At 37.0% G+C, this 11,998-nt stretch overlaps 1 protein-coding gene across 1 annotated transcript; it reads left to right on the top strand.

Moving 5' to 3' along the window:
• The first annotated feature begins 150 nt into the window (after positions 1-150).
• Positions 151-11,687, top strand: LOC111706079 (alsin). Its single transcript, XM_023478843.1, has 13 exons — positions 151-331; positions 1,183-1,377; positions 1,958-2,128; positions 2,604-3,139; positions 3,199-4,559; positions 5,236-5,465; positions 5,585-5,704; positions 5,961-6,692; positions 6,758-7,414; positions 9,002-9,094; positions 9,551-9,910; positions 10,170-10,432; positions 11,461-11,687. Exons 1-11 carry the CDS (start codon positions 218-220, stop codon positions 9,626-9,628), a joined length of 4,287 nt encoding a protein of 1,428 aa, XP_023334611.1. The 5' UTR covers positions 151-217; the 3' UTR covers positions 9,629-9,910; positions 10,170-10,432; positions 11,461-11,687.
• The last annotated feature ends 311 nt before the right edge of the window (positions 11,688-11,998 follow it).

The raw sequence follows: 11,998 nt of genomic DNA on the forward strand, positions 1-11,998 counted from the left end.
TTATTAAACCCCATTTAAATCTAAATAAATGCAATATTTATTTTTAATCTTTTTTCCTTTTGATTAAATCAAAACCACAGGATATAATATTTGATAAAGCACTCGCAGTTTTGATTCCATTGTCAATCTTTTGTTTATATAGTCAATATGATTAAGTACACAAACATTTACTTAATCTATTTCAGAGTTGAAATGTATACGGGTGGTGTAGGTTGAGATGAGTAGTATATGGGAGGGTTTACCCTCCGTAGAAAGAAAACCCATCTTCTCTCTTCCCTACCTTGTTAGAACTGTTATATCCCTGCCTGCTCAACTTGTTCTCTTAACGGAGGTACTACCCCCCCTCCTCCTGTTTTGATCTTTTTCAATATATTTCGGATTTAAGAAGACTTATATTTCATTGAAATTTACATTTTGTATTCCTCACTGAAATTGTTCATGATCAGATATAACTATCATTGAGTAAAAAAAAACGAAAAAGAAAGGAACAATTTATAATAATCTTGTTGAGGCTAATTCGTATCACATAAAGTTTCAATATTATTTTGAGATAAATGTACGTTGCAGGAATTCGTATTTCTTTGTAGCAAATCTTAGAAAGCATTTTTTCTTCCTCTCCATAACACCCGAGTTAATAATTGCCTTGATTGATTTTGATAATAATGTATTCTTTTAACTATTTTTGCAAATGAAACGTAATTTTATTTTTATTTTTGAATTGGTCGTTAGTTCTCAATTAATCGCTAGGACGTACTTTTCTAACGGCTGTCGCAAGGGTTGAGGGATATTTTTAATCTTTATCCTAATTTCAGTCCTACGATATTTACTTTGCTTAAACTGTAAAAAAGGTACAAAACACGGGTGTACATTTTCTTGAAAAATCATCTCCCCCTTTATGAATTTTCCCCACAGATGTTATGTATGTTTGCGTGTAATTTGTAGAGTTTTTATTCGCCAAATTTGGAAAAAGAAATGAATTTTTGGTTGAAAATGAAAAACTTACTTTTTGTTGTAATTTCTTATGTTCTCTCCCAATTTTTGAAAATATATACCCCTGTAACAACAGATCACTTGCTACTCTTCACCCCTTTAAAAAAAGTACTCCGTATGCGTGAATATTTCTGATAATGATATACACAATCTACGAAAACAAGATGCATGAAAACGTGTTTCTTTCTCTAGGATGGAAAGATAGTTCTGTGGAGGGATGGAGAGGTTTCCGCACTTGAAACCGAACCCGAGCTTGAACCTGTTCTCAGTGTACGCTTGGAGACTCCACCAGTCTCTGCAGACGGGTCTAATGAGGAGGATAAAGAGGAGAAAAATGAACCTGAGCACAAACTAATATGCCTAGTGGAGACCGGTCTTGTTTACAGGGTGAGCTATTATAATAACAATTTCCGAACCGTTAACTCCAAATTGTATTCCATTATCTTTGAATCGTGATTGTTTTTTTTCTTTATGAAGTTGGTTTATAAAATGAAGATTCCCAATTCCAATGAAGTACAAGTATTACGAACCTCCATACATTTATAATAAAATATTAATGTAGAATACATGGCCCCCACTCTCATTACTCCGTATGACCGGATGGTGAAGTTTAAAAAGAATACAGGATTTTTTCAGGGGAATGGTTTTTAATGATTTGGTGGGATTAAGTAAAAAGCGTATATAACTTCTGGGCGGAAAAATCTTAAAAGGGGGAGGAAGAAAATATACACCCCTGAAAGAATAAGGTTGGTCGCTAATATTGTAGTAATGCAATAATGAAAGGGATCAATGGGCGATTTTAAACGTTGAAAACATTATAAATTGCGAAAAGTGTTGAATTTCTTTACAATATAGTAACTTAAATCGAAGGTTTATCCAAATGACGTTTATAATTTTTAACGAGTTCCCGAATATTTTTGTTCATAAACAGTATCGTACAATGTTTGATTCTATTAATTAAATTTAGGTATCGTTGAGTAGTCTGGATTTGGAGGAGGTTGAATATCCCGGAGATGGATTACTGAACCTGGTTGGGAACGAGAAACATGAATTCTTCTCCGACAGCTCCGGACATGTCTGGAGCAAAGGTTCAGTACCTTATAGTGGGCTGGTTCATCAAACTCAACTATTTGAAAAGGTTGGTAAATATATATTTAAATAAAACAACTCAAGAAACTGCCGTGGAGAAATAGACAAACCTTTATTCTCATAGACCTAGTATGTTGATTTGAATGCGTCTTTATGAAGGGCAATGAGGACGCGAATTTCATTTATTGAGGGGTTGCACATAATGAATATAAGCAAATTACGGAAGAAACCCATCATGTTGTGATATTGTGACTGAATTAAAGTTTCATTTATTCACCCGCTTCCTGTTATTATTTTTAACTTCCGGTTCGCTTAAACTTCAATTGAGTTGACAAACATGGTAAATTAAAAATAAACAGGGTTAATAAAATTTCACAATTCATTCTCTCCTTTCTCAATGGAGGTTTGACCAAGAAACATGATATAACATGTTTTTTTTTCTTCAGTTTCTTACGTATTATTCTTCTATTTTGTATTCTCATTCGAATTTCTCTTCCTTTTTTAAATAGAATATTAATTCTTAGGTTCCGTTCTTCTCCGGTAAGAAACTGCTCCAGGTGGAGATTGGTACTGATTTCAGTATCTGTATAGTCAAATCTGATGATTCTCTTCTCTCCCCTGATATCCCGGACCCTGATACATCTCTGTCTGAACCTGACGGACCTAGTTGTCCCCTTGGACTCAGTCTTAACCTCAGCATCAATACAGATTACAATAGAAATATTACGGAACCTAAAAATACTGAGACACGGAGACGATTACGAAGCGCTGTGTTAACTGAAGTTCCAATCCTAGACAATAGCAGTGAAAGCAATGCTATTAATATTAGCCAACTTACAGACTCTTCATTTAACAGTAGTGAGAGCAGTATTATGCACCCTTTGTCAGAAAACCAGGTTGAGGATCTGGGATTACCAACCCGGCCCGGAGATGTGGTTCTAGAGGAGAAGTCTCAAAGTGAACCTCCGTCCGTGAGATCGTCAGATATCCCCTCAATGAAAGATTTTGTTATCCTCAATGAACCGTTCTCTAAAACCTTAAACTTTAAAACTTCCATTAGGTAAAATACATTGATATTTCTGGGATAAGACTACTTAAATCTTAATCTTAATTATTTAGACGCTCTACATCTTCTCACGGGACTGGATTAGAACGAATTTTAAGTTTGCAAGATCAAAGCTTAAAAGATCTTTCTGAGAAGGGAGTTGAACTGCGGAGAAGTGAAGTTTGGGTTTGGGGAAATGGATCTCGTGGTCAGCTAGGACAAGGAGATATGTTGAGTAGACCCAGTCCTGTGGTTGTCCCTGCATTGAGTTCTCATCATATTCTCAAGGTTTCTGCTGGATCTCAGCATGCTCTCGCTCTCACGGCTTCGGGAACCGTCTTCGCATGGGGAAGTAACAACAGGGGTCAAAGCAATCCTTTGGATTCATTAGCCGTGGTTCTGTATCCTGCTAAACTACAATTACCGAGGTCGGAAACTGTTCGAGATATCCTAGCAGAGAACAATATGAGCATGTTAGTGTGTGACAGCGGGAACATTTATTATACAAAACCCAGTTCTAATTCCAACGCTAGATTTCATTGTATTGAGTTCTCTAGTTTAAATCTACCCCCGGATATTCGTCCTTACTCTCTGCTCACCAGTGATCGTTACTCAGTACTTAACTGTAAGCCTATGTCTAAGTATACTTGTAAACTTATTGTTCGGGAGAAGGTTCTCCTGGATCAGATCGAAAGCGTATCCTACGCTCTCTCCACCTTGTGCCCCGGTACTCCTGGTTCTAAGAACCGAGAAGATTCAATCCCGTTCCTGGATGTACAAAAGAGCGTGGATAAAGCAAAACATTTCTTGTCATATTGTGTGAACCGTTCTCAAATTCATTTAAGTTTGTATGAATTCGGTTCGACTGGTCTCTACAAGTACCTGGATCCCTGGTTGGAGTGCTGCAGGGAGATATGCTGGACCGTCGGTAATTGTGTTTCTGCAGATTCTCTTCTCCTTGACTCACATCAGTCCCAACACCAACATATCATTGTAGATATTCTTATCTCAAAGTTTGGTTACAATCAAAAGTCTATAAAAGGACAGTGTGAACTCGAACAACTTCTAGTCGAGCTGCACAAGCTCTCAGAGAATTATATTAAAGTATTAATGGAGCTACATACCAAAATAGAGGATGGAAAAGAGTTGATGAAAAAGATAGAAGGGCTAATGGGACTCCAGCAATCCTTGTTGAAGATGAGACAAGAAGCTGAAGATACCAGGGAGTTCTGGAAAACCTCCGGAGCTAAACTAGATGAGTTAAGAATCTCCACCCGGAGACTGGTGTTGGATAATCGAACCCAACCCTTGTTGCTAAGCGGTGTGATGTCTAAGCACTGGTTAGTCCTGCTAACTGACGTATTTGTGGATGTAGGATACAGTGTAACAGTTCATCCTTTATCCACGGTCTGGTTGGATACTCCTCCTGTTACAGGTGATTTTTAAACCGATTCTAAACCGAAAGACCAATATTTTGCTCCTATGCTTCCAGACAAGGTACTTATGTATACGAGTTAAAATCAAGACGGAATCAAAGAAATCTATAAAGATAAAAGTGGTAATAAAAGGATTCAAATTAGAAAAGATAGAACACGGTTTAAAATGAATGTTGGCATTCCTCAGATAGCTCTAAGACAAAGTCTGAGACACACTTGAGAGTGAAAGATGGAGCTGTAAATGTATCCAGAAGTAATTGTGTGAGTATACATTCTTCGGAATGTATAATCCTTCCAACGAAAAAAAACTACTAGGTTGATCAATTGTTATCAAAGATAGTAAGTTTTGAAAATAAAAGCCATGAGTGTCCCATCATGATTTGGTTTGGTTATGGATTGTTAATAGGACTGCCAATATGATGACTAGGCCCTTGTTAAAATTTTATTGATTGTGTCTAAATGAAACGGAGTAGATATTCAAAATGAAAGTTTAGAGATGCAAACTTGTTATTATACAGTGGTTGGCGTTTAAATCAATACAATGAATACGACTTTTTTACTATGGTTCCATGATTTTGTGTCTTTTGCTGTATAAAGTTTATTAGAAATCGAAAGTGTTTTCATTTTATTGATCGACGTCGACTGGATTGTGGAAAAATAATGTCAAGTATTCAGGTTCCGGTAATAAGTTCGAGATAGTTCTTATCATGCCGGAGGAGATCAAAACCTTGGTCGCATTCAGTGCTCAGAGTCGGGCAGTTTGGGTGAAAGGATTTCTCCAGACTATAGTCGGCACTGTGAGAAATATAACCGGGTCCAGTCTACCCCCGGTCACGAGGAATGTTACATATGAGTTTACGAGGGGAGAATACAAGGGAGCAGTTTACAAGGGTTCGATGACTCAGGTTCGACATTTTGAAGAATCAAAACTTCGGAAATAATTTTTAGATATTTTGAAGCAACAAAACTTAATAAATATTTTTATAAGTTTTTCGAGAATTAGAATATAAGGTTTCTATTTTAGGCAAAGTTGCATGGTAAAGGATCTTTACGATTACCGGATGGATCCTGTTACTGCGGTGAATGGAGTAATGGAATCCAACACGGGGCTGGAACCTTAACCCTTGCAGATGGATCTATTAAGGTATATTTATCCTTTATTTAAATCCAAATTTTTATTCACTTTCTGTATGTTTTCTTGTCGCAAACTGCATGATAAACAACAACTGCGTTTGTAGATATGCACTATTTTACACCAAAAGTGTCAACTTTTGGATAATTTTTCCCTTCTTCAGTCGTCTTACTTAATTAGGAACGACTAGGAATAACTCCAGCTATTTTCTTGAAATAAATTAATAAATTAGGAACGATAAAACATATGAATGAATTTATGTTTTTAGGAAGGTACTTGGAGACATGGAAAATTGACCGGAAACGGCAAGTTGAAGCTTGCTGATGGATCTTTATACGAGGGTAGTCTAGTAGACGGCCTTCCACACGGACATGGTGTGCGCAAAGAAGGAAAGTTTATGGGCCGGGGAGCGTCGGTTTATATTGGAGAATGGGAGAAGGGTTTACGTCATGGTTACGGAGTACTGGATGATATCATGGTTGGAGAGAAGTATATGGGTATGTGGTCTGGTGGATATAGGACCGGGAAGGGTTGTGTGGTAAATAGTGACGGTATTTACTACGAAGGGAATTTCCTGCATAATAAACTCACCGGAGACGGAACAATGATATTTGAAGATGGAGCAGTTTACGACGGAGAATTCTACGGAGCCGGACAGTTTAACGGGAAAGGAATTCTTACAACCAGTACGGATAGGTTCGAGGGAGTGTTCCACGGAAACTACTCAGACGGAATGAAATTCAACGGAACTGTTTATAAGAACCAGGAGCCAAGAACACCCATGATCGGACAAAATTGGGATAAACTTCAGATAAACACAGTGAACAGTGGCAAGAAATGGGGTTCGATCTTCTCCAAGTTTGAAGGCTTGTTAGGCTCCGAGAACCCGTGGGAACAGGTCGCCATACTGGTAAACCAGGGAAAGGTTAAGGCCAGGGAGGAGGGAAACTGTAGTATTCAGGATCTGGATTATCTAGAAACTATTCCAGATTTTGGACAGGTAAGGAGGAAACGATAAACAATAAATTTTTTTTAATGTCTGTTTTATTTTTTGTTTAATTTTAGACGAATAAGCTTAACTGGAGCGAATACACCGAGATTCTAAACTATCTGAGTAGAGCCGGAACTTGTGATTTTCATCCGTTCTGTCGAATCGTTCAAAAACTTGTTCAATGCTTCAACATGAGCTATGGAGGGGTTAGATCTCATCCCACCCTGTTACCCCACGCTAAGGACGAACTAGAAAGTATCTCTAAACGTTTGTATGGTTCTGTTAGAAAACTATTCCCGTCCCTCCCGTCCTTGGATTCCCATGCCTGGATACTAGATCCTACCCTAGAGGAAAACGAAGCAATGATGATAACTTCAAACTCTCTTCTCTTTCCTCTCCTTCTCCCCTCTATATATCCAACCTTATTCCATTTATATATTCAGCGAGAGGAGAAACGAGATAAAGAATACTGGGTGAGGATACTCCGATGGAACAAACATTCCGACACTGCTCTTCTAACCTTCCTAGACGTAGATATCAGCTACTGGGATCTACCCGCTGACCGGCGCAGTAGAGATGAACTCTTCCTGGAGGCTGTAGACTCTCTGCAGCAGATCAAGATGAAGTTTACGCCCAAAGACAAGTTAGAGGTCATCCTTGATATGTTCAAGGCAATAACTGGACAAGCTGGGACTGGAAACCATACTTGGAGTATGGACTCTTTATTACCGGTAAGATATTCTAAAAATTATGTTTGTTCCTATTTTTAGATTCGATATGAAACAAACAGAATTTTAAATAACTTTGCTATTTTAAGGGACTGTCGACGTTATTTTTGGTGACTTTGTAAGAGTTGCCTGTCCAATTAACAATGGTACCCTTTAAACCTTTATCCGAGCAACAATTTTATTGCCCCCCCCCCTAGCAAAAGTCCTAGTTGCGCCTCTGGTTCACATACCAGAAAACCGTAGAATAGGAAGACGACATTAAAGCAATACTGAAGCGCATTTGATGTTGTTCAAAGCAAATAACTTTACAAACTAGTTTTTAGATACCTTATGATGTAAAATGGGTCTGTTTACACTGCACAATTGATGTACATTGAGTTCATTTAACTATTTAATGTCATAACTTGAGTCTAAAAGTCGACTTCCTATTCCAAAATTGTCTGGTTCTCACTGTACGTTAACAATCTTTTCTATTTGCTTAGAACGAAATTAGACTATGACTGTAAGAAGTGGAGACTGTTTGCTGATATTCTGAACGATGTTGCAATGTTCATGGAGATTATAACTCCCAGGAAACCATCTTCAATATCAACTAAAAAAAAGTTTTTAAGTGATTATTTATTGCTGAAAGGGACTGTCGGCGTAGTATAAAGTGGGCCTTCAATTCTCCTTCATCTGACTGATTCTGTAAAATATCGTCATTTTTAGTTTTCGGAAAATTTCCTTCAAGAAAAATCCTTAAACGTTCCAACGGAAAGTAATAAATTTTCAAAAAGAAAAACATGGACATTTCATGAAATGTTTTAAGGGTACCCTTCTAAATTTTTTTTAGATATGGTTCTTATCAGATTTAGCCGTGAGTTGACCCTACCCGTCCTCTGCCTGGCTAGCTTGTCTCGTAGTATAGTCGGTGTAGCTGGAGGGGCTACTAAAGCTGCTGTAGCACAGCATCAGGTCAGGGGTATACATTATACAATTACATTTTCAAAAACTTATTATTTAAAGCTAGTAGTAAATAAATCTGAATAAAATTTTAGCTTATGATATAAATATAAATTTTTATTCCACAATATTTAGTCATATCATCAAAATATTGTTAAATTTTACGGCAGTGTTATATAGATAGATAATCAGATTATTTTAACTGTAGGCGAAGAATCATAACATGGCAGATTTGTCAGCGAAGGATGGATCCCAGGAGACGATGGTTAACCTTCTAGCTCTGCTGGTCAATCTCTGGATGCTCCCGAGGATAGCGAACTATCCAGGTACAGGGTGTCCCACTAACTACCAAGGTCCGGGTCTCCCACTAACTATTCAATATTCATGTATAGGGTTTCCCACTTACTATCCAGGTACTGGGTGTCCCACTTACTATTCAGGTACAGGGTGTCCCACTAACTATACCCCTAAATTTACTGAACTTATCCTCACTTCTTATTACAGAAGATATAGATATAGATTTAAAATTGGTAGCAATTGATTCCACTTTCAATTCAGGTTCAGTTTATTCTACAATTCATTCTTCGTGGACACCTCATTCTTGTAAAATTTTGTATGGAAGATTAGTTTAAAGAACCAATGTTTCAGGTTTGTATGTATGTTGTTGTCCGAGCCCGGGTACTACAGCTGGGAGCTGAACTAGCAATGCTCTCAGACTTCATTGAAAATTATCTTTTCCAGGAAAACCATACAGTTGGATCAAATAAATTACGTCTTAAAGGGACAGTCGACATAGTTTTAAGTGACCATATTATCAAAGAGTTATATGCTCAATCCCTAACGTTTCTTGACATCTTTATCTGAACAAAAATGATGTAGATATCTTTATTTTTAAATCTGAATATTGATAATTTTCAAGTGCGGTTTTGTGTAGCAAAAACAAGGAAGGAAATTAGAAGAATTTAGTTCTTGTGAAGAAAAAACCCATAATTTTCTGGTTGTTATTCAGAAAAAATGTTTTTAACTCTTTATATGAAGGTCGGTAACTTGATACTACGTCGACTGACAATTTTCCTTCTTAATTTGAATCTGATCTTGGTCTTGGGCTATGGGCATCCTTTATTATGGAAATTCCAAAAAAATAATCTTTTTGCTTTATATTTTTTCATTATTTTTTTATTGCAACTGTTGTTTTAGGGAGAGAAGGGAATAATGTTTACTACGCTTCAGGCAGCATATGTTCAGATACTAAGAGAAAATGTTTTTCTTAATTGAATCATATTTCTGGAATTTTCTGTCTTTAATTTTAAACCATTTATTTTGTTGGTTGTTGATGCTTTTAAAGATCACTTTTATTTTACATTTTACTCTAAATAACGAGCTTCATTTTTAATCTAGTATTAACACTTTTACATTCTTACAGTTCTTACATTCCAAACTACATTGATTATTGATTGATAGATTGTTGATAATATAATTATAATTTATATATTTTGATAATTAGCTTTATATTTTATATATGTATAAATATTTAAGGGAATAAATAAGCTATTTCAAGTGACTCCCCATTTAAAAAAAAGTGACCTGTCCGATTTACAATGGTATCATTTTATCCATCTTCTATTCCAGGATGAAATTTGATATCCTCTTTACTTGCGGATTTATCATGTGAGATATCACAACTGTCCGAATCTATTAAGTTTTTGAGCACTATATTTTTACTCATGGTTTCTTAGAAAAAGCTGTAAAGGTTACTCTGTTGCAAATTGGTCATGACACGCGTTGAATAGAGGGTCAATTGAAATTACGCCGACAGTCCCTTTAAGCTGACGATGAAATGACCCGGGGTTGATATTATTAAATTGATATTTTAATGAGATTGTGACCTGGCGCATACTTGTCGTCAGCGTTCTCCCGAACTGACTTTTTTTACCGTTTCTTAATATTTCAGAGAGAATGAACCGTGGATTTCTAGCAGCTCGCTCCCTCTTGAAGGTCCCACAGAGGGGTAAGGCTCTGGCTAACTGGGCCAGGCCAAGCATTGATGAACTAGGAGTTCCTACCGAGTCATGGAAACAGGTTTTTTTTTATAATTTTCGAACTAAAGAATTAATTTTTCTTTAAATTGACTGGCGTTATTTACAGTGTCCAATCCCTCTATTTCAAGATTTACATGATTGATTCACAACGGTTCTCTTTGAACTTAAGTTTCATTGATGGTTTCTCTAGAACACTGACTTGTCGGTTATGCATCAGAGACCAGGGAGAAATTTGACATTATTTAGGATACATAAATTATTACATCTTTCTTAGATCATGGTTTAGTGGGTACTGTTGTGAAGCTGGAATTGTTAACAGTTAATTTTAATATAATGCTTTTCATTGAAATTTCTTACTTCTCTCTTTATACTTGTTTAAATGGAATTTGAATTTTTCTATGTTTCTTAGTTCAAGATTGTATAATATTCTGTCCCCCCCCCCACCCCGGGGGGGGGGCAGTATGAGCTTTCATTGGGCTTGGGGGGAAAAAACGAAGAAAAAAGGAAAAAGGGAGAAGGAAGGAAGTAAAGCGGGAATGTAAGAAGGGGGAAGGGAAGAGGAAAAGGGAAGGGGAAGGGGAAGGGAAAAGGGGTAAGAGGGAAGAGAAAAGGGCAAGAGGCAAGGGAAAATGGGCAAGAGGGAAGGGAAAATGGGCAAGAGGGAAGGGAAAATGGGCAAGAGGGAAGGGAGAAGGGCTAAGAGGGAAAGGAGAAGGGCTAAAAGGGAAGGGAAAAGTGGAAGAGGGAAGGGATAAAACCACAAATAAAAACCCAAAGTTAAAAAAAATAGTATCAGAAATGCTTAAAAAAAAACTCAGGGGGGACTTTGAAGTTGACCTTTTTAAGGCACGAAAACGCTCCATTATATTACTAAAATCCAAAATATTTCTGTGCAAGGGGATCTCTGCTCCCCTGCACCCCCCGGCCGCAGTTTGCGCGGGCTACAGAAACCAGTAAAATATACCTGTTTTTATAAGTTGTGGATTTGGGGAAAAATATGGTTTGAGAGGGGGGGGGGGTCTCTCAACTAATTTACACTCCTTGTTTCTCACAAAATAACTTATTTAGGTTCACGACAAGAACCAGTCCAAGTTCATGCTCCACCTCCTGGCCGGAGTCATTGCCATCGCTGGAACTGTCACCGCCTTCTCCAGCATGATCTTCATGAACCCAACCCCCAAGCATCTCATGAAAAACTAAATCCAACCTGTATTTTGTAGTTCAAGTAGTAACAAAAATAAATATTAATTCCTAACTTGTGTATTGTGTAGTCTTGTAAATAGATTTGTTTCAGATGAGAATATTTAAAGAATGTCATGTAAATGAGAAGGATGAGAGAATATACCGGCAGAATGAGGAGGGGAAGGGTTTAGTATCAGTTAAACAGGAGAATACGTCCAGGCTTATTCCATCCTTTATTCTTATGTTAAGGTTAAGATTCGGAGAATATTGAATAGTTTCAGGAATTGAGTGTTTTTTAATGATTTGATTTGAATTAATAATATTTCCGCCTCCATGAAAAGATGTTAATTTTCAAGAAATCTTGAATTCTGACGGCATATTCTAAACCAATTTTCAGACACATGACTATAATTATTATTTATAG

Source organism: Eurytemora carolleeae, unplaced genomic scaffold (assembly GCF_000591075.1).
Source record: "Eurytemora carolleeae unplaced genomic scaffold, Eaff_2.0 scaffold70, whole genome shotgun sequence".
In the NCBI taxonomy this organism is placed as follows: domain Eukaryota; kingdom Metazoa; phylum Arthropoda; class Copepoda; order Calanoida; family Temoridae; genus Eurytemora; species Eurytemora carolleeae.